The 21,987-nt window shown below is 37.3% G+C and overlaps 10 protein-coding genes across 10 annotated transcripts; 5 read left to right on the forward strand and 5 right to left on the reverse strand.

The window, feature by feature from the left end:
- Positions 1-74: 74 nt before the first annotated feature.
- BDF20DRAFT_844839 (uncharacterized protein) lies at positions 75-960 on the reverse strand. Its single transcript, XM_053079645.1, has one exon. It carries the CDS (start codon positions 872-874, stop codon positions 101-103), a length of 774 nt encoding a protein of 257 aa, XP_052940730.1. The 5' UTR covers positions 875-960; the 3' UTR covers positions 75-100.
- A 1,641-nt stretch (positions 961-2,601) lies between these two features.
- Positions 2,602-5,320, forward strand: BDF20DRAFT_844853 (glutamate decarboxylase). The gene is made up of 13 exons (XM_053079646.1): positions 2,602-2,683; positions 2,757-2,850; positions 2,919-2,934; positions 3,024-3,039; positions 3,126-3,160; positions 3,245-3,382; positions 3,471-3,697; positions 3,777-3,900; positions 3,978-4,078; positions 4,149-4,190; positions 4,275-4,662; positions 4,757-4,959; positions 5,042-5,320. The coding sequence occupies exons 1-13, from the start codon at positions 2,653-2,655 to the stop codon at positions 5,145-5,147; spliced, it is 1,521 nt and encodes a 506-aa protein (XP_052940731.1). The 5' UTR covers positions 2,602-2,652; the 3' UTR covers positions 5,148-5,320.
- Positions 5,321-5,571: 251 nt separating this feature from the next.
- BDF20DRAFT_831509 (uncharacterized protein) lies at positions 5,572-7,339 on the reverse strand (the record flags this gene model as incomplete). Its single annotated transcript, XM_053078455.1, has 3 exons — positions 5,572-6,310; positions 6,382-6,904; positions 6,985-7,339. 3 exons carry the CDS (start codon positions 7,337-7,339, stop codon positions 5,572-5,574), a joined length of 1,617 nt encoding a protein of 538 aa, XP_052940732.1.
- A 301-nt stretch (positions 7,340-7,640) lies between these two features.
- BDF20DRAFT_45356 (cytochrome c oxidase assembly protein COX16-domain-containing protein) lies at positions 7,641-8,518 on the reverse strand. The gene is made up of 3 exons (XM_053075487.1): positions 8,092-8,518; positions 7,957-8,029; positions 7,641-7,886 (listed from the first exon to the last, which is right to left on the reverse strand). The coding sequence occupies exons 1-3, from the start codon at positions 8,404-8,406 to the stop codon at positions 7,861-7,863; spliced, it is 414 nt and encodes a 137-aa protein (XP_052940733.1). The 5' UTR covers positions 8,407-8,518; the 3' UTR covers positions 7,641-7,860.
- A 184-nt stretch (positions 8,519-8,702) lies between these two features.
- BDF20DRAFT_909251 (uncharacterized protein) lies at positions 8,703-10,868 on the forward strand (the record flags this gene model as incomplete). Its single annotated transcript, XM_053083563.1, has 4 exons — positions 8,703-8,773; positions 8,851-8,908; positions 9,023-9,077; positions 9,163-10,868. 4 exons carry the CDS (start codon positions 8,703-8,705, stop codon positions 10,866-10,868), a joined length of 1,890 nt encoding a protein of 629 aa, XP_052940734.1.
- Positions 10,869-12,475: 1,607 nt separating this feature from the next.
- On the forward strand, positions 12,476-13,311 carry BDF20DRAFT_812133 (kinase binding protein CGI-121-domain-containing protein; the record flags this gene model as incomplete). Its single annotated transcript, XM_053076751.1, has 5 exons — positions 12,476-12,619; positions 12,703-12,828; positions 12,915-12,998; positions 13,071-13,160; positions 13,228-13,311. 5 exons carry the CDS (start codon positions 12,476-12,478, stop codon positions 13,309-13,311), a joined length of 528 nt encoding a protein of 175 aa, XP_052940735.1.
- Positions 13,312-13,438: 127 nt separating this feature from the next.
- On the reverse strand, positions 13,439-15,739 carry BDF20DRAFT_831513 (kinase-like domain-containing protein; the record flags this gene model as incomplete). Its single annotated transcript, XM_053078456.1, has 6 exons — positions 13,439-14,144; positions 14,236-14,487; positions 14,582-14,755; positions 14,808-14,870; positions 15,297-15,404; positions 15,723-15,739. The coding sequence occupies 6 exons, from the start codon at positions 15,737-15,739 to the stop codon at positions 13,439-13,441; spliced, it is 1,320 nt and encodes a 439-aa protein (XP_052940736.1).
- A 1,332-nt stretch (positions 15,740-17,071) lies between these two features.
- Positions 17,072-18,846, forward strand: BDF20DRAFT_904117 (uncharacterized protein; the record flags this gene model as incomplete). The annotated part of the gene is made up of 8 exons (XM_053082988.1): positions 17,072-17,102; positions 17,188-17,298; positions 17,419-17,572; positions 17,637-17,738; positions 17,880-17,922; positions 17,999-18,248; positions 18,325-18,399; positions 18,803-18,846. The coding sequence occupies 8 exons, from the start codon at positions 17,072-17,074 to the stop codon at positions 18,844-18,846; spliced, it is 810 nt and encodes a 269-aa protein (XP_052940737.1).
- An 82-nt stretch (positions 18,847-18,928) lies between these two features.
- On the reverse strand, positions 18,929-19,374 carry BDF20DRAFT_831515 (uncharacterized protein; the record flags this gene model as incomplete). Its single annotated transcript, XM_053078457.1, has 2 exons — positions 18,929-19,193; positions 19,268-19,374. 2 exons carry the CDS (start codon positions 19,372-19,374, stop codon positions 18,929-18,931), a joined length of 372 nt encoding a protein of 123 aa, XP_052940738.1.
- A 677-nt stretch (positions 19,375-20,051) lies between these two features.
- BDF20DRAFT_909256 (uncharacterized protein) lies at positions 20,052-21,949 on the forward strand (the record flags this gene model as incomplete). Its single annotated transcript, XM_053083564.1, has 3 exons — positions 20,052-20,570; positions 20,638-20,956; positions 21,039-21,949. 3 exons carry the CDS (start codon positions 20,052-20,054, stop codon positions 21,947-21,949), a joined length of 1,749 nt encoding a protein of 582 aa, XP_052940739.1.
- Positions 21,950-21,987: the final 38 nt, after the last annotated feature.

Genomic DNA, 21,987 nt, shown 5'->3' on the forward strand with positions numbered 1-21,987 from the left:
AAAAAAAAGGCACTATTCTCTTCAATTTCAAAGAGAAACAGAACTTTACATATTGGGCTAAGATCCCACGGTTAGAAGCAATGATCCCTTCTTGTAACAATCATCGAAAGCTTAGATTCGAAGAACTGCTCGAAACACTGCTTGCAGTAGGAAAATAATCTGCAGTACTGTCAATCCCATCAGTATCATAGCTAACAAACGAGTCACGACGCTTTTGACGAACAGATGGTCTTTTTTTACGGCTAGCAAGTGTGCTAAGAGTAGTCGAAGCCGTGACAGTGGGAGCAGGAGCCGAAAACACGAGTCTTTTGAGATCCCTTACCAACTCATCGAACGCGCAGATTAAAGCATTAGCAGTAGCATTATTATCCTGACTACCGGAGGGTTGATTTCCTGACTGTCGAGGTTGTTGCTCGTTTTGAGCGTCAAGCCCTGGCCGTTGCTGTTGCTCGTAAGAAGGTTGACTATTTAAACTGTGATCCTGGGTACCAACGGCGTGTTCTTGTTGATTTGGTTGTGGTATTGGTTGGCTAAAAGGATCTCCTTTTGTCATTTGAATTTGGCGACTAAATTCATAATAATTAGCAGAATCTAGATGTTCTTGCATAATATGTTGTAATAGCTGCTGACGGTTGTCAGTATGTTCCCAACAAGAGGGGCAAGCAACATGAGTAAGACATGGAGATGCAGCAGGAGGTTTAACTAACTCATAACGATAAGTATTTGACTTGGGACGCCTGGAACGGAATGGTCGAGCAGGTAGGTTTATGTTATGTTTGCGCTGCATATGGCTCAGGAGGACAGGCGGACGGCTGAGCACATCATTGCAAATGACACATGGATACTCAAGATAGACAGAAGTTCTAGAATCCATGAGACCAGAATAAATAATATGGTTTGACTTATAAGTGAAGTTGTGAAAAGAAAAAGTATATCCGTCACCGGTTCTCAAATGTTGAGCATCTTTTTATATATTTTTTATTTTCCTCTGATTAACACTTACAATATGTACTCGGTTGCGTTTTTACTACTTCAGAAACAATAAAATGTTTGCTTAATTTGCGATTTGCTTCCTATTGTTTTCTTTTCCTACCCACATTTGGCAAAGGAGGCACCGTTATGACTTGCTTCGTGAATTTCATTATTGTTTAGAACCAAATAATGAATACTGATCCATCATTTAATACTAATTGTAGGCAGAAGTATCTTACGAAATATTTGGAGGCAATTGATGATAACCTGTGATTGCTATGGTCTTGAATTGAACGAAATTAGTGTTTGAGACGCAATATCAATGAATTTATATGTGGAAACCACTCTTCAATGCTCAAGGAATGCATATACAATTTGAAACGGCCTTTTTGCTGATCAGATTATAACACTGTTTACAATCTATTACGGGATGCATACAATAAAATTATATGATGGTAACAATAAATAGTGCAATAATACACGATATTAAAAGCACCACTCCCATTAATACACCCAAATGCAAGTAAGAAGCTAATGGTTGTTGATGGTTTAGGAAGCAAGACAGCTTACACAGGCTTAAGGAATATAAAAACAGTATTGTCTGTAAGCTGTCCAAATAAAATAGTGACGCATTAGCGGGAGATACAGGCACGTTTCTAACACTCAAAGAAGTAGGAAGAAGATATTGGAACAATTTTGACAAACCTTGCATCACTACCATTACTACGACTGTTTGTAATCCTTATCTAACATTGAAAACCGTGTTTAATTTCTTTGAATGCATTGAACATGAAAATACTGTTACAGATGAACCATGGGTTTGTGGAACTTAAGCAGGGAAATAGCAAGTATGCAGCAGTACTAACTGTTCGCTACAAGCCGAACTCTCTTTTTTCTTTTTGTACTCAAATATTCAAGCTTTGCATGCACTTGGGATTGTGAAAAGGACTTTATCCATGAATTACGTATGAGCAATCTGACAAAACTAAACGGAAGATAAGGTGATAAGACAATTCCTCGGATTGTTATGGGTGCTTTGAAGACAAAGAATGCAAATCTAGAATAGCGCTAGCCTTTTCGATGAAAGCATTATTGCTTACCTTGTTTCAAGCGCTATTATATAACTTATTGGCCCCCGTCGAACAGCGATTTTGAGAATTAAACTAGTCCATTCCGAACGGAACAATTGAGGAAAACAAGGTTAAGAAAAAAAAAGATTTCTAGAGGTTTTAGCTTTACTTATACCAATAGGCAAAAAGAAGTGATGGCACCAAAAACATTTTTATTGAAGGTTTCACTGGTATAGTAGCAGTTATTCATATAATCATCTTGTACGCGTAAAGGATTGGAAGATCACCTATGCATCGTCTCTGTAGAAATTTGAGAGTGACGCCGTTGATAAAGACTATAACTCTTGAGCTGCTGAAACGAAATGAATTACGAAGATCAAAACTGACTTAAGACCCTGTTGTCTTTATTTATTTTACCGTGTTCAAAATGAATTTTACCATAAAGTGGCTGGCACAGTAAATTACCCAAGAATGACGATGACGTTTCATGCATAGAATAACTTTTTTTTTACCCCAACTAGTATAAATACTTTTTTTTTCCAACAAATGTCGAATAGTAAGTAAGTTTTTTTTTCTTTCTTCTTCACTCTTTACATTAACTTGAACAACCATGGTCTTCCTATCTCGCGCAATTGCTGCTGGTAAGTTGAAAAAGCTGCCATTGTTTCCGTTCAATTTTCACTTGTTTGACACTGCATTTGCGCTGTGCTTTAGATCCCAAAGAAGACACCAGTAACCAACCCCCTTCAGATGAATTTCACGAAACTACTATTTATGGAACCCGTTGGGCTTCCAAGGATATCCCGAGGTAAATTATAACGTCTTAATTCGTGACGTGCATTGGCAAACGATAACTCACAGAATACAACACTACAGATATGAAATGCCTGATGTAAGCTTAAACGTGAATTTTTTACGTTTAACTGATTACCTTATTCATTAAAACCCTGTGCTTTAACTTTGGGACTTTAATCAATGCAGGAGGAGATGCCAGGAAGTAGGTGGATTGTTACACTAATTAAACTTTTAAGTTGCATTGCCAAACGATGATCTCATAACTTTCTTTTTAACGGAAAACGCCAGATGTTGCTTATCGCATGATTAAGGATGAGCTTGCTGTAAGTACATGCTTTTCATTTTTTTGATATACTATGGCAGCCTAGGAAGTATCGTCTAACTTGAATATTTTGCATATTAAAAAGCTTGATGGCACACCTGCTCTCAACTTGGCCACTTTTGTTACAACTTTTATGGAAGATGAAGCTGAAAAATTAATGACGGAGAATCTTTCAAAGAACTTTATTGATTTCGAAGAGTATCCTCAGACTGCAGAAATTTCGGTAAAATGCTAACCTTCAATATGACGCATGACGTAAGAAGGGAAAGGAGCTATGCGTTAACCCAATTTGTTTCATGTAATGCCAATAGAATCGTTGTGTTAATATCATTGCCCGACTTTTCCATGCACCCATGGATAATCCCGAAGCAGAAGCTATTGGTACATCCACTGTGGGCTCCTCTGAAGCCATTATTTTATCCGTCTTGGCAATGAAGCGTAGATGGCAACATGCAAGAGAGGCAAAGGGTCTGCCTACAAGTAAACCTAATTTAATTATGGGTGCTAACTATCAGATTGCAGTCTATAAGGCAGCAAAGTACTGTTTATATTTTTAATGTAAAAATAATTCTGAAAGGCAACTAATAATGATCGTTTTCATTTGTGCTATTCACTAGATATTTGGATATTGAACCTCGCGCAGTTCCTGTTACTGAAGATTGTCTATATATGAACCCTAAAACAGCCGTTGATTGGGTAGACGAAAATACCATCGGTGTTGTCTCCATTCTCGGTTCAACGGTAAGTTTTCACATCGACAAGTATTAATACTTATACAAAAGACGATCATCATACGTACTAAGGTGTCATAATTCTAGTATACTGGACATTTTGAGGATGTAGAAACTTTGAATAAGCTTTTAGACGAAAAATGTAAAAAGAACGATTGGGATATTGGTATTCATGTTGATGGTGCTAGGTAAAGTTCACTCATTTCAGTCTTGTGCTGACTGCGAGGGTCTATATTCATTTTTCTCTTATGCATGTAGTGGTGGTTTCGTCGCCCCATTTGTAGCTCCTGAAATGGTTTGGTAAGGATCCATATATGATATTGTTTTTATCCAAGGCGTCAATTATAAATCTAACGTCTCAACCATTCGATATAAATTTGATAGGGATTTCCGATTAAACCGTGTCTTCTCTATCAATGTATCTGGTCACAAATATGGACTTACATATCCTGGTATCGGCTGGGCTATCTGGAGAAGCAAAGAATACTTACCTGAAGATCTTGTTTTCACCGTCAACTACCTCGGTTCAGAACAAGCCACATTCACACTTAACTTCAGTAAAGGTGCTGCCAATGTTATTGCTCAGTACTACGTTCTGATTCGTTTGGGCAAGATTGGATTTACACATATTATGCGCAACTTGGTTAGCACGGCGGATTACCTGAGCGAGAAACTGGAAGCTTCTGGCCAATTTAAAATTTTAAGTGCAAGGGCTGGAAAAGGTTTACCTTTGGTTGCTTTTAGATTAAAGGGTGATAAGCTATACAATGAGGTAAGCAGCGTGTGGAGGCAATTTTTTGAGATAAGCAAGAGACGTAGTTTTTTTGCAAGATATGAATTACTGATTGGTATATTTTCATATTCAGTTCGACGTTTCTGCCAAGCTTCGTGAACACGGCTGGATTATTCCTGCTTACACTATGGCTCATGAATGTGAACACATCAAGCTACTTCGCGTCGTTATTCGCGAAGATTTCTCTCGTAATCGTTGTGAATTGCTTCTGCGTGACCTCAAGTCGACTATTGATGCTTTGGATAAGGTGAACAAAGATCAACTTGATCTTCATCGGTAAGTTATTACTTTGGACCTGGGATAACAGAGAAATAAATCACTCTAACTAATTATCCTCTGCAATCCAACCAATATCTAGTGAGAACCGTAAGGGTAGTGCTAGACATCATCACCACGCCAATTTCAAGGGTCACAAATCTGACAAGAAAGATCCCAAGAAACACGATGTTCCGGGTGTCTGCTAAACACACTTCATTCTCTCGATTTTCGTATATTCTCCGTGGTTTTATCAACCTAAACTCTTTGAAGCTCATTATGTATACAGATCATAATTGTACTACAATTAGACGCCGCAACGTGCATTTGAATAAAAAAAAAAAACTCACAAAAAGACCCAATCTTATTCGTAGGCTTTGTATGTTTTCAGAGTTTTTTTTAAGTGGTACCTTTTTAAAGTTCGATAGTGATTATATTTGATTCTCCGAAATTAGATGAAGATAATTTGTATGCTTTTCTGTTATGTACAACTATAGAATATGGAACAACCAAAACAAACCATCAGATATTCAACAAAAACAAGCATAGAGAAACTAGGTATATGATTCCTTAAGAAAAGGATTGAGGAGGTTCGTATAAGATATATCCGGAGTAATGCTGGAATTGAATTGTCTAAGAGAGCCTCTTTTTTAAATCGAAAGTTTTTAGAGGTACGATAATCTTATTGGTGACATCTCCATTACTTTCATTACTTTCTTCCAACTGTTGATGTTTGAATTTCTTGAGACGTTTACCCGAAATATGTGAAGTGAAGCTGCTGGATTTAGCACAAACACCTGGTCGGCCGGCGAAAAACCATTGGGCATTGATGGCTACTAATTTGTCAATGATGCCAAGGACGCTTCTATCGGGGTAGCGATCTTTTTGACTACTGGATGAAACATTGACGGGTAAAATATGCCAACTATCACTGGGCAATTCATCATACGGGATTCTTCCGTTGTCAGCAGAAATAAGGGTAATATTGAGATGTTGATAAAGATACTGTATTGCCTCATGGTGTTCATTTCTCAGCTGTTTTGTCTGGAAAGACACGGACTCTGGTTTTGCTCCGGTAGCATTGAGCAAATGAGGGTAATCGGTGAGAAGGAATACATTCGGTAAAGGCTTTCGAAGTTTTCTCGGTATCGTCTCTTGATTGTTGGTATACTGCTCATTTTCTAATGCGTGTATACTGTCTACCAAATTCTCTGCACAGGGCAAAAGATTGGGAATGGGCTCCAATCGTTCCATTCTCCAATGAATAGCAATATAAGGAAATAACTGAGCCGATATATTGTTTGCGATATCAACCCAATGTTGACTGAAAGGTAAAGGAACGTCAGCATCCTTTTCATTAAGAATTTTGTACCTATTGTGGACGATGTACGTATTACTTTCAGTTGGGAATAGCACGTATTCATCAGTTCATTATGTACGAACCTTCTGTCATAAAACAGGTTGATAACATCCACCGGAGGAGGAGTAGACGCACGATCCACAATTTCATTAGAGTAGGAGTCCGTAAGGAGATATTCGTGCTCTCTTGTTTCATCACTCAGTAACCGCATCATTACATCCGTCACATTGATTTTGCTCTGTTTGTGAGAATCGGGAAATCGATAATAAACTGAAGGGCGACCTGAGAAGTCGAACGAATTACTGAAGCAATTATCAACCTTCTCAAGCAATAGTGATCGACGAGAGCGCTGAATATACAGCTCTTGCGCTGTTGGAACAACATCCTTCATCTGTCTTTCAAGGAGCCACGCTTTGAAGTCTTCCATTGTGATATAGTTGAAATGCTTCCTATTTCTGTCAAGCCAGCTCTGTTCGTAATAGAAGTGAAAAGGATGATGTAGACATGATCCAAGATGTGAATTGTATGTATTCGGTAGTACAATCGTTCGATCTATCTTTCCTGCTAAGAAAGCAAGCTGGCGGAAATGAAACTGTGCTTTCGATTCTATTTGAAAATGTCAATCAGTATACGAGATTATCCTCTTACTTGGATACCGCAGCATACTCAAAAAAAAAAAGACGAACCTTGTTCTGTGATGGCGACAGGCAACAAAAACCTACATCTTTTGTTGCCACAATATTTTTTGTCAATCTCCTGTCTTATCTTCTCATTTGCAGTGAAGAGGCTATTGCTAATGTTGAAGCTATTGCCAACAGCAGTGGTGCCGTCTATAATGGACGCGGAAGGTCTTTGGGGCCACCGATAACTATATTTGACAAAATATGGGTATCTGTAGGGTTCTCTACTGCTAAACAATTTTCTGTCGTTATCTGAGGTTCTTTGTAGAAACAAGACAACGTATGTCAGCAGAGATAGAAGTAGCACTATACTGAAGAAGTATTTTTTTGGGATGTCATCTCCCAGATTATAGAAAAGCATTGTTGTAGGAATTAAAAGAGAAAAACGAAAGAAAGGAAGACAAATGCTGAGGTTCTGCTTTTACAATTGTATTCACCTAATCTGTATAATTAATCATGGATCGTTCGAGCCTTTATTGCATTAAGTTATAGGCTGTTGCCAAGGTCCACTAATGATTCAGTTACACAAAATATGTAATATTTCTATAGTGGATTCGAGCTTTTGAGCGTCTGTAGATCTGCGTTTCAGTGTGTCAATCCATGTGTAACAAACTTTCCAACTTACTAAACAGAGACAAGGATAGAGACAGACAAGGGATAATTTGCTATTTCAAGGAGCTGTACAATTCAATGCAAATAACTGCACAAGCTTTTAAAGTATATCTTTGATTATTGAGCAGTCTTCGGCTACATCAAATGCACATCAGAGTATTGATTTATTTATGGGGATTGAACAGAGGTATCTATATACGGCGTATTGATAGTGGGTTGGACTATTTTTCCTCAGATCCTGGAGGCCTACTGATTCGCACTTGTTCCCATTCATCCTCTGTCTTTGCTTGTAAACGCTACAACAAATAAAAGTCAATGTAAGTTGATACCTTTTGAATGGCCCTGCAAACTTGAATTTTTTCTTACTTACAAAGTACTCCTCCTGCAAACTCAGTTTCCTTCGATTTTTATCCATACCTAATGCCTCTTCTTTTGCAACCTATATCAAAAAGTGGCATTAATTAGACATCATTTCAGATTGCAGTTTCTTAGATTACATGCCTGTGTATGTCGTCTGTCACGGTGATCGTACTTGGTTTGCGTCAATTGTGCCAAACCAAATGAGCCTGCCACTATAATACCTACAAAAGGTAAACCGAAATAAAGGAATGGTTTTTTCTTAACGTGTGCTGCCAGAGGTCCTAAAGGATTTTCTTTTCCATATGGCTTGTTCTGGAATTTCACCATTACTGTTTTGACAGCTTTTTTTATGCAGGAATGAGTGTAATCGCAATCCCCAGAATTAGAAGTTGGAAACTTTTTGTTCTCCCCTCTTTGTTCGAATACAGCATTTAGGCATTTGTCCACGGCGGTCATTCAAATGCCTAACGGCATCAGGAGACTACAGTAATAGTGAGTGGTTATTTTTGCATGACACTTTTCAACAATTATGTATCCCATTTGGAAGAAAGCAGCCTTTCATCAATGGTTTTTCTTTTTTTTGACACTGTGTTTCCTAGAAAGTGCTCAGTCTTTTAAACCCTGTTCGCTTAAACAAACAGCAACGGCAATGTTTCATAGGCGAGTAATATTCATAAGAGATGGATACGAGGAAAACTCAGCTTAGCCTGCTGTACTATTTCCTGGAGACTTGGTCAATCAAAGGGCCTGTTATGTCAGCTTTTAGAAAAGAATATTCATCTCGAATTAACCATAACACAGCGGCGATTGCTAATAACGTCAAGTATGTTACATTCAGCAGCTCCATATACCGTAACGAAGCAGACACTCACATTCAAATAATTGGCTCCCGTTAAAAAGTACTTCATTGGTTGGGTCATATGCAGATTTGTTATTGGCCGCTGAGCAACGGACAGAAGTAGAACAAGATACACATTTGATGACTATAAAAAGTCTCACAGAGGAAGTCTCCCTCTTTTTGTGTATTTTTTAATTCTTTTAAAGCCATCTTTGCTTCATACAACCACTAAAGGCTCCATGGCCTTTTACAATTGATGATTCTAAAACCTTCAAAAGTTTTTATATCGGTATGCCAGCTCCGGCAATATTTTGAGACGAAAATATCGGAGCTGGTGGTATTATCTCGTCAACCCCACAATTCTAATTCTATAGCAACAGCATCATTGTCTCAACCATCAAGAAAGAAACCTATTAAATCTAAACAACAGCCTGCACATTTAAGTCACTCATTGATTCGGAATGGGTGTCTACAGCAACAAACAGCATTCATTCACAGTAACAGTCTTACTGGAGTCCAAAAAGGCAGCCGTTACTTCGTCAACTGCAAAAATTTGTTGACAGCCATTCAGCAACATTTTCATATGTTCAAAACATTCGCAGCACCTAAGTTATATCAACCTGCTATGTCAGCTTATGTCAAACAACAGCAGCGAAAGATAATGACTTTTACAGCGCCTTCTCCGTTTCTTAGTGGCTATGGTATTTTTGCTCGAAATAATACAACAACAAAGCTTGGCATGATGAGCCATTATGGACCGGTATACGCCCGAAACTTCTCTACAACAACCGTCAGATCTTCATTTATGGCAAATCTTTTCCAAAATAATGCAGCAGCTAGTCAGCAATCAAGTATTTTTGGACATGTTACATCCCGTATTTTTTCTCCTGTAGTAAATCCAAAGAAATATATGACTCAAAAGGATGGTGACACTATTAACGAAGACGCACGGGTACGACCAAGAAGCGGTCACTTAGGAAAAGAGTCTCCACTAATTGATGCAAGAGCTAACAAAAACCAACTTTTAAATTGCAAAATTGCTACACTACCTTACCAATTGAACGACAACAACGTGCCTATTTCGGATAATGTTATAAGAATAGAAACAGACGGAAATCATTCAATCGCTGTAGAGCATGCACCTACATGTCATTCGGAATCAATTTTTATTCACAAGCAAACCTTTTCTGAGTTTGGAAGATCCAATGAAGTTTTGATACTTGATGATGGTATCAACCCTTCTATGAAAAGAGCGACTCAAGAACTGAATGAAAGACCACAGTTGAGAGCTAAAAAAGGAGCCATTCGGAATGTTCAAAGAATGTCTTTAGCAACTTCCACTCATGATGAACAGGAAGAATTCAAAGAGAATTTGGATAGTTTAACACCAAAAAACAGCAGCTGTGTTACTTCCAGTCATTTCTTTTATATATCTATCAACCTTGATCCCCTGCAGTTCTATCATGGTGATAACAGCTCACTAGCAGTTGATATAGACGCCAGCTCACTCGATACGAAGTATCAGCAGTGGCACACTCAGCGGCTAATCCCTTCATTTATTGATTCGATAGAGTCCATGGCTTATAGGTATCAAGTACATGTGAGTTACGTGCTGCAGCTACTTGATAAACTTTCTCAACTGGCCTCCTTCTCCTCGTTCGACAACACTAATGGGCGTGTTAGAGAAGGTGAATATTACCACCAGTTCCGTATAATCAGGCAAAACGGAGGAAAAGAATTACGCATCTATTTTCCAACTGAACCACTGAAAGATCAACAGCAGTCGTTTTCTTCGAAGAAAGACGTTATAGACTATTTATGCTCTGTTAATGCGATTAATATGGTTACCTATGAAAAATTAAAGTATTTCACAGTCGTAGCAGAAGAATGTCAGTTTATGAAAAGGTTTGAAGAACAACCACGGGATTTGAATCACTGCTTTTCTACCAAAGCACCTGCGTTGGAATCTGATACACTTGTTGGTCCTGAATATTTCAAACAGTTACAAATGTTTCTAGATCACACAGATTATCTCATTGAGGCAAGCCCCGCCTTCAAATCATCCGTCAGCATTTCTTGAAGAAGAGCCATCGAACTGTAGTCGCACTATTATCGATGTAGATGTATATTCAATTACAATTCATTTAACTTATTCATTTTTAAAGTTGAGTAAAGCATGATATCATTTATAGAGGAAGTCAACAGATTAATAGACTTCTCTCATTTGTAAGATGTCGCTGAAGCCTATCTTTACACATGGTCGGGGCCTTCTTTTCATAGCTTTTATTCTTTTTTAATGACATTGTTTGGTCAATAAAGTTTTTTTAAACGGGGTTCTTTATTTTTTGTGAAAAAGGAAGACTTCAGTGGAAAGGCAGTAATGTCTACGCCCATCTAGCCAGGGGTATATTACGTACCATTTAAGTTGTTCAGCCATTACCACAAGTTTATCAGGTAGACTTAAATAAATAAGGTCTTCTGACTTTTTGCGAGATCATCAATTGATTGTATGTATACGGTGAGAAAAGTTAGTACTGGCTGCAGGAACTGATAAAATCGCTAAAAATTGCAAAGGACGCTTTCTTTCGAAAGATCTCCTATTATAACGGTTTCCGAATGAAAGCGCACCACTATAAGTAAAGTATCGTATAAGTTTTTCTTTATAGTTATAGAGTTTTTGTACTAAGCAATACTTCTTTATAGTGTCTTCTCGAATATTTAATGTGAATGCTTCGCCCCTTAGATAACGTTTAGTTTCCTTAAATAAAAGAAACTCTAAGCATATTTCAGCTTTTAGCAATTGTTAAATCGGGCATTCACACCATATGCAAAAAATATTGACCCTTAGAGAATCCCATATTTTATCTGTGGGACTTGAATTTTTGAACTTTTTCACATATTCCAGCGCGATCTACTGCAAATACGCGGTGTTAACTCCAGAACTAGAGACTGACCATGAGAAAGTGGGCTAGGACCAAGAAATAGAATCAGATCACATAGTGGCTATCAGCTATTACTAGCCGTGATAATATTAATGTGTGGTGGTAAGTATATAAAAGAATAACTTAATAAGGTATGGTATTGCCTGACCAAAAATTACTTTCAGAGTAGTACACTTTCTTCTATCGCCATCGAATAGATTATCGTTTACTCAATGATTACCGTTCGGCTAGTGCTTCAATTTTCCAGCTAGTTTTCTCAGACAAACCTTTTTGAGTTGTCATCTTCTTATTAGCTCGGTGCTATACATTATCCTTCTTTGATTCAACATATTCCATATGTGAAACAATTCATGAATATTAATTTATGAACAAAACAGATCAGACCTGGTGAATACGCGAAGAAAATTGATCTTCAAATTGTACTTAATCAAAATATCGTCTTTAGATTTCTTTGGAAGCCTTTATTATTGACATGGTCCTTCTATTTCTGTTAGAAACATTTTTCCAGCATATTTTCATGATGAGCAGCTGTTGAAGCATTGCAGGTAGAGTTGTGGAGATATCGAAGTTTTTGACAGCACAGGAAACTCAGACAATTGTTTCTTCATTGTGGGTTTTATCTTTGGCGTCCACTAGATCAGATTTCAAAATTGCGCTGGTTCCTTTCGATCATTTCCGGATTGACCCATTCTTACTCAAAGCCTCGACGTTGTTCATTTTGAGAATTGTTACGCCTTTTCTTTTAATGGAATCTTTCAAACTTGACACACAACCTGATAAGCAAGTTCACATTGCTCTTTTCAAAAATGTGGCCAACAGCCCAGAGTTAAGACACAGACTATCGAGTCAAGATCAGACTCTGACATGCTGCTTGTTGAACGCCAAAATGGTACGAGTAGACCCATCTTCTACTACCTTTGATATTTATGCTAGTCTCGCCATGCTTACTCGTAAACAAACAATGTACCGTAGGTAGTTAACCCATTCCATGTATTATTAGCTGTCAATAGAGCGATTTCTGACGAAATTGCTAAGGGAAAGTTGAAGACGCACAACATTCACTCTGAAATTCTCTACAACTTCGGTTTAACGAATAATGTACGTAAACTAACGAGTGAATTTGACAACAAGCATACTAATGAGAAGTTCCATTTTGTCCAAAACATCAATGTTTATGTTGCAAGATTGGAAAAACTTTCCAAAATTTCGGCATTTCCGATGATACAGCAGATGTAATTGCTGTCAAAGTTGGCTGTGAAGCAGACGAGGTAAAAATGACATAAGCAAGGCATTTTTTCAATAGATACTCACTCTTAAACTTTGCATCATGTAATGCTCAGGCTGAATCTTTTATGAAAGACTGCGTGAAAGGAGAGCTTGTACCGTTACAAGAATTAGCCAATGTGACAGATTTACAAGCCATTGAACAGGTACAGAGTGTGAAACTTCTACAAAAATTATTATTTCAAAGTTGCTAACCTCTAGTGTTGTCTGCAGGTATATCAGCTTGGGAATCTGAATCAAGATCCTCAAAGAATTATGTCATTAGTCGCTGGTGGCATGGCTTTGAGAGGCTTTTAGAAAGGGATGTCCGATTGATAGCCAACTGTTCATTGCATACGTTGCGAGTAGCATACACAAGATATTGTTGATGGGAGAAAGTCGCAATAACATTTTATCCATTCATTAATTTTATTCTCTGACTCAATTAAAGTTTACTCAAGTTGTCTATATCTCCCTCATCCACGATATTTAAACACATCTGTGCTACAGGCTTGAAGCGAGAAGCATAGCTTTTTGCTTGAGCCGAGCTTGCTTGCTTACGAGCTACACGTGCTGCAATACCCTGAATGATGACTGCTAATCTGAAGAATGAGAAAGCAACTGCAAATTTCCAACGAGGAATAGGAAAAGGTTCTTCCAAGATGGAGCAATAATGTTCCATTAACTCAGCGGCTTCAGGTATAGGAAGAGGCTCCTTGCTATCTTTAAATCCTAACATATTACTATTACTATCAGAAGCAGTAGCAGGCACGTAGAAAGACTGTAATAAGTTTGATAGATCAGAGAGAGGATGACCAACGGTTGAAAGTTCCCAATCCAATACACCAATTACGCGAGGCTCGGTAGGATGGAATATCATATTATCAATTTTGAAATCACCGTGTATGATGGTAGCTTTATCCGGTACTTGGTTTCTTTTGAACCAAGCAAACATCTCATCTAAACGAGGGATAGGGCCCACCACTTGGCCTGTCTCTTCATCCTTGACCTTTGCTTGAGTTTGAGAAACTTTACCGAGGGATTTCATCTGTCGATCGTAGAAGCCAGAGTTTTTACCGTAATTGTCTAAACCAATCGCCTTAAAATCAACACGGTGTAATTTTGCTAAAGTTTCAATAGCTGAGTACCATCTGTTATGTGTATCGTGTAAAGGCATTAGACATTGAGTGGTTTGTTATTATCGATAGCTTATTGAGCTTTGTGATGTAATAGCGATCTTACAGTTGTTTGCGCTCTTCAAAAGGAATAGACAGCATGCGGCAATCTTCATAGATACGACCTGACAAAAATTCCATGACGTAGAATGGTGTGCCTATCACATTTTTGTCTTCACAAAGCATATAAACTTTCGGTACAGGAACGTTGGTCTTGGTTCCTAGCGCTTGAAGGATGCGATATTCTCGTTCGACAGCATGAGCTGTGCTTGATAGTAAAGTTCCTGGTGGCTTCTTGCGAAGTACATATTGTTGTTGACTGTAGATAATTGCAGCGCGATGGTTAGGAGAAAAAAAAAAAAGTCTCGTTCTCATCGCTTTCTTCCGAATACGCTGTATATGTGATAACTTACTTTCCATCTTTTAAAAGATATGTGGGATTCGATTGTCCAAATGAAAATTGGCTGACAAACAAAGGAGCTTTGAATCCTTCAATATGATTGATTAAATATGTTTCGAGCTTTCTCTCGTCCAATTCGTGGCTGTTGGGCAAGATTTGTACGTAAGTCATCAATATCATCAGGAAACTTAAATAGATATAGTCTCTTTTTAATTTATAAACTAGAGACATCATCTTACCCTGGACGAATAGCAGAGGTGTTCGGACGATTATCAATTACCATTGTTAAGTACTCTGGATTGCTGATATACGTAATGCAGACGGTAGAAGAGACGTTAAAATTGAAAAGAACGGCGAGATTTATTTAAAATTGAGTTCCACTTCAGACGCTTTTTTGATCATGTAAGAAGAATTGACAATGTGGGGAAATCAAATTACTCTTTGTAAAGGTAAGAATTGATTTGCACTGACTTTTAAAAGAATGTGTGCACATGATTTAAACAGGTACTCAACATTTTCAGGATTTGATTTTGATTTACATAAAGGCCTATCGCATTGATTGTCGTTTTTGGCTAATTCAATTGCTTGATCTTTAGAGGGTTTTAAGGCACTAACAAACGGTCATTATAAATTCCAATCGGCTCCTTTTTGGTTTTTTTGGATTTAGACAATAAAAAAGATGAGTCTCGATGCTGGTTTAGAAAGACTAGATATCTTTAATGACTTACTAATAGTTGAAAGATAAGTCATTTTGAACTATAACTTTTAGTAGCATTCGTTCATATGTTTTAGCTGTGCTCCTTGGTATGCAATGAACTTGATTACAAGCGCTGCAGCTGAATGCATGTTATGCCGAGTTTCAAATAGTAATCAATTTGTTGGCAAAGTAACCATTGCCCTCATAGCTCTTGTTAAAGAAACCCCAGTTGTTTTTGCATTTAGCATATAGTATTGGTTCATTATCGTGTTGTTACAAATGTATTGTTTTCTTTTTGTTTTTTTGTTCGACGGCAATGAAAATTATATTGGTTAAGATAGCTTAAAAAGCTTGTTGAGATAATGGTTGAAAGCTTGGACTGACGACTCAGGGAAAGGGACAAAACGGACTATCCCCTGAGTCAGTGAATCCACTCGTTGCGAGCAATTCAACATACCAAAATCTGTAAGTCATTTCAATGTAGTCTTTTCTAAATATTGTCTTTCTTCTGATAAAGTCACGGATTTCTTCTTATTGTCCTATCTTTGATAGGCCGGCACATCGATTTGGTTGTGTTTTGTAAACAAGGAAAGCTAGCTATGGAAAACGAATGATCTTTCTATATAACAGCTGTTTTTATAAGGTTGGGTCCGTCACCATTAACAAATTGTTGCCAACGTCGAATTCCAGACGCGATATTCTTTGGAGTTGAAGAATCGGCTGATAGGAGAAGTTATCATACGGCTGGGGTTACCTTCCATGACTATGGTTTCTTTGTTGGCAAGATATTATCGAGTTTCAATTGTTTTCCACCAAGGGAATGCATTCTACTACGGTTTATGTATATTGCATCTAATAGAGTTTAAGTATAATGTATTCAATAGAGAAAGGTCGAAATGTCAAGTAATTATACGTGAAGCATTTGAATCTGAGATTAGTGACTAGCATACGCGCCTTCAATTAATGTAGTTCTTGTCAGACCTCATACAGTAATTAATCTTTCTACTTCATCTAATAATAATAAACACACTAAGTTTATAGTCATTGTCTACTCTACAGTTATCCGTTTATTACTGAAGCAATTATCTCACAAGTGTTATGATGGGAAAACTGATAGTGTTTAAGAGGACGTGCTTCATGTATTTTTTATATTGGTACTGGTCTTGTACAATAGCGCATAATACTTTCTCAACTGCAGAGCAGTTAGCAGTGTTAATAAGCCTGAATGTCCTCCAGTCTCTCTTGTCTGCGAAAGCAAGTTAAAACCACAGCCAATTCACCGGGCAAAAAATTTAAGACTGGTAAAAGCATGTCTGTAGATAAGGTTTTGTCATTAACAGATCAAGTGAAGTATAACAGAAGAGAAAAGGGATCATTATGGGTTGTGTAACTTTCATTAATGGGCTTGTGCATATTGACGCTTTTATTTACTTGACTTCTGTGGTAAGGATAAAGAGGAGTAGAAGCGGCCCCACACCTGACTTTCCAAAGCAGTAGGTTATTAAAAAACCAAACGACTCCTTACGACTGACAAGGTCCGGATGAGTGTTTTTTTTTTCTTTTTTTCGCCTTTGCGCTACTTAGCATACACAGACCATTTTTCTCCTTTTAAAATGTGAACTGCGAATGCATGAAGAAGAAAGCTAACTTTTTTATCCAACAAACATAAATTTTGTCAGGGAGACTTACAGGGTATCCAAATGTTATAGCTATTAGACAAATTGGCAGGGTTAAGCTTCTTGAAACAATTAATGCTTTATTCCTTTTTCTTCTCATTTTTGCCTTTCCTTTATATCTTTTGCAAGAATGACACATCTTAGCGATTTCAGTTTTCTGCGTAATGTGATAGTATTATAACAGTAATCCTCTCGTAAACTCATGTCTTCCTTTCATATGAAAACAAAAAAACATGGTTTAAATAGAACGAGCAATTGGCTCAAGCTATGTATTGATCTGGTTTATTTATCGCTTACATACTACTGGTGGATTTGCATGTCTCCGTTTCTCAAAAATTAAGCAAGGTGAATTAAAGAGTATAGTTACAGTAGCTGTTTTATTCATGTTGCCATTTCAATTGTATTATGGTAAATACTTAGCCTACATTCCCAATGCGAAATTGATGTCTTTTTAATGCTTCTTTTAATACTCAATAGATATTGTATCGAGTAAAATTAAGTATGAAGAAGGCTTCGTCAGATTACCGACAGGTAAAATTATCACAAAGCCTGAATTTCTGTGGAATCAAGCAGACAGAGACCTTGTTATACCGACGGACTATAGTTTGTGTATTGGATTTTCGCTTCAAAGGTACAGTACTTTACATTAATCAAAATTAGCATTGTTGATCACTGACGGATTGACTCAAATGCAGTGGAACCTTATTGTTATTACAATGCTTTTGGAATTATCTTGCAAAGCTAGTGGCAAAAGCACGATTTATGAGCAGCAAAGAATTCAAGTTTTACATCATTATGTAATGCATGTAATTTATTACCTTCAATATAAGGTCATTGAGACTCATCCGTTAACAGTACTAACACTTTATCGTAGGACACTGATAAATATGATGTTGTTTCCGATTCTTCAATACAATTTTTCTCGTGCGATTTATGAGTATACATACAAAGAAATTATGCCACAGCTCGTTTACGGTTGCGGTAAGGGCGTAGATAAGGGAATTTGTTTTTGAAGCAAAAGACACGTTCTTAACTCTTGTCCGATTTTCCATTAGAGTTATTACTTATCTCATTTCTCGGTGCCGTATCTCATTTTCGATTCAAAAAGTTATTGAGCAACAGCAAAGATCGAAACAATGCTCAATTCATTACACACAGAATTCGATATTTTCAAGACTTGAATCTAATACTTTCTGTATCTGTATTCATCTTCTCTCTGTGTTTTGTCATCTTGAGCGCAGACGGATTAAGTCGAAGAAAAACAATCAGTCGTTCTAAGTTCGCGTCGGATGTCTTCATTTGTAACAGTAAGTACTGCCCGTTATTCGATAAAAACACTAACGATGTAATTATCATGCACTGACCAACTGCTTTTATCAAAAGTTAATATTATGTCTATTGTCATCTGGGTTATTGTTATATTAATTTTTCACCCTAAAAGTACTGTTGATGAAAATGGTAATGATGTCTACAACAGATCGGCAAGTCAGCAACAATCGCCGCAGCAGCACCATGACCGCCACCAAACTGACTATAATTGCCCGTCATCTATTATGTTATCATCCAATATAACCATTGAAAATGAAGAAACAGGAGCTTATAATAAATTTTAACGGCTGTCATACTTATAGTAAACAACATGCACAACCCCTTCGTATATTCGTTGCTGCAGTTGGACATCTTTTAGTATCTATTTATAAACTTTTTATTATACTAGTTCAAGAAACCACTTTAAGTATTTGGATTTATAAGGGTAACTTTATTTTTGGAGATGAAACCAGAAAAGTTATGGATATCATGTTAATAAATAAATACAATATAAACAAAACGGAAGTATAGTGGGTTGACTAATTATTTACAGTTCCACACATGTACACCATAGTTAAAAAAGTGGAAAGTAAGTAGGAGAGGTATGATAAAATATGATCTTTTGATCAATTCTGACGCTATTTTTGCCAAGGTAGAAAAGTTGGCTAACGTACTACTTTCAAGCATATCTATTGTGAACATACAGTGGTACTTTTTCCGTAGAAATAGAGGAGGAGATAGACCGTGTTTGATAGTTGAGTACCCTTAAATGCTGTAACGGAGTCAACCTTGTCGTTGCTGTAGTAGTGCTACTTCTAGCTGCAGGTGCGTTCAATAGTAGGTTACGGATGCTTAGAATTGCCATCAAAGACACAGCGGAACCCGTCATATAAGATACCGTAATAGACGATGTGGAACCACTTGTGAATCTACCATGATTGTTTCTGTGATTGTAAATAGTATTGTATATCAGTATGCTGTATTACTTGAATACAAATAATATCGCTGTATGCTATACCTAAAGAAAGACGCAGCTGTTCCAAATACAACGCCGATACATAGCCCGACTGTACTCGTTGTTCTTATCGAAGACCGTTCAATCAGGGATGTGAATGTTGATATCATCTTGTAGTATATCTTTTTTCTTTTTTTTGCTTTTTTTTTCTTTTTGTTCTGTAGGTCGTATGAAAATATATAAAGAAGAAGAGGGAGACTTTTTCCTTTTTTTTTTCAATTTCGACTTTTTTTTTCTTTTTTTGTTCCACTCACATGCAGTATTTTTTGTTTAGATCAAACAATTTCTAAACAGAGACGGTTTTTAAGGTTCATAGCTTGTTTCCTGCTAGCTTGTAACACATTATGAAGTATAGATATATCTTAGTACATTTGGCTATCGGTTTAGTCTGCATACTTAGCATATTAGAAAGTACGTCCAAGTTCAACCCAAACCAACGAAGACGTCACAGGTCGAAAAATCAACTCGAAGTAAGAAGCGACCCGTTTTCCCTTAAAAATAATCAGTTTTTTCCAAATTCCAAAATATTATTTTTCAATCCAAAGTGTCCCTTTTTTTTGTGCCCTCTTCTATCCCTTCAACGACATCATCATATTATTAGCTCGAGTATTTATTCTTCGTTAAAAAGATCTCTCTTTGTGAAAGTAACATTAGCATTTGACTATACCTAATCAATCTGTTTCCATTGATCTGCCTTTTGTCATTTTCATCTACCGTCCCTCTATTTGTATTTTCAAACAAAAGTCTCAACTGCTACTTTCCCGTCACCACTATTCTAAAATCGTAAATGTCCAATCTGGAGAGTAATAGTGATAGTTACAATAATGGGTCGTTAATAACAACAACAGAAAATGCTGCTACTAGTGTGAATAACAGTAATACAAACAATACTGCACAGCATTTGCCCTTACGGAAACGAGTGGGTCCAGCTGTCTTGAAATGGCAGCCGGTTGAAACACCTGAAGAGCAATCTCAGCATGCCATCGATTCAAAACCTATATCTACCACCTTTATAACTAGCAACAATAATACCACTGACACCACAACGACTACAATTACTCCTACTTCTTTTCCTACATCGACAACAACTGCTACCTACACCACACCTTTGACTAAATACCCACTTTATTCACAATACCCAACCTCCTCAATTGATTCTGACGGCGGAGGCGATACCACAGAAACTGATGAAGAAAAGCAGTTAAAAAGAGAAGAATTTAACCATTATAACCATGCCAGTACCGCTCCTCCTCCTTCTACAAACAGTAACAAAAGAATAAAAGAAAGCTCGCCTCAAACAGTAAAAGTAAGCCCTATACTTAATCGTTCTCCAAGTTACTTACTAACCTTCAATCCTCCATCCTCCCCTCTAGCCAGCGAAAAAACTGAAAAGAGGTCGGCCTCCACTGAATAAAAATCCAAGCAGTAATCAACACTCAACAGCGCCTCTTACTCCTGGTTCGTCACCGGCTATGTCAATAACAGCGGCCACAGGACTACAACAACAACAGACGAAACCCTCAACTGTAGATAATACCGTTTTGTACTGTATCTGTAAGAGGCCTTATGACGCACCACGATTTATGATTGCTTGTGACAAATGTAACGAATGGTTCCATGGCGAATGTATTGAGATTGACGAAAAGCAGAGCGAATTTATTGATCTTTATTATTGTGATAACTGTTCTAAATGTAAGTTGCAATTGGGACACGGTGTAGGAAATTTTTACGCAGCAAGAAAATTTTGACTTTATGATTTTGTCTCTCTTTCTAGTGACAGGTAAAAAGACTTCATGGAAACCAAAATGTGCTAATCCTGCTTGTTCAAAACCTGCTCGAATTGGTACAAACCAAGGTCATCTTAGTAAATATTGTACGGACAACTGTGGTATGCAAGTAGCACGTGCTCGAATTGAATTGGCTGAAATAAAGAAAAGAAACGCTTTAGGTGCCTCCACTAACGGTGCAGGAGTCAACATCACTACTACAACTGTCGCCCAATCCCCCTCTGCTGCGACCAATACCTCCATTACTACAACTACCGCAACAGAATCTATACCCCATAGTAACTCTGAAGAGCAACAAATATATAATCCACTTTCAAGATTGAAACTAAGCAGTTTTGCCGATCTCGATGACAGAGCAAGGCTAATGAGAGTTAAAGATGAGAAAGCGCATGCTAAATATGTTGTCCGATTAGTGGAAAAAAAATCAAAGTTTTTAAATTTAGTATTACAATATCATCGTCAACATTTCAAAGAAAAAGGTGTATGCGGGTTTGACTCAAGATTATCCTGGCCTGATTCCACATGGGAAAAAATCCACGATATTGCAGTCGAAGATGGTGGAGATCAGGGTGAAGATGAAGAAGTACTAGGTAGCAATAGTAGTAATAGTAATGGTGAATTTCGGTTCCGTCACTATATTTTCAAAGACGATCAAGGCAATCCTGTCTATACCAACAAGGCGTACCATATATGTCAACAGACGAAGAAATGTAACAAGCATGCTGATTGGCAAAAGGTAAAATTGTCTGAATTAGAGCAAGAGCGATCTGAGCAATTTGTAATTCTCACCATGCTCGAAAGGGAGCGTCAACAGATAAAAGTAAGAATGAAGAAACGACGTGAAGAAGTAGACCTGGTTGATTTTCTCGAAAACGGTACAATAAGACATTTCAAATAATCTTTTTCATTACTAGTTTTTCCTTCCTTTTATTATTT

This window comes from Mycotypha africana (genome assembly GCF_025528875.1).
Source record: "Mycotypha africana strain NRRL 2978 chromosome Unknown BDF20scaffold_1, whole genome shotgun sequence".
Lineage (NCBI taxonomy): Eukaryota > Fungi > Mucoromycota > Mucoromycetes > Mucorales > Mycotyphaceae > Mycotypha > Mycotypha africana.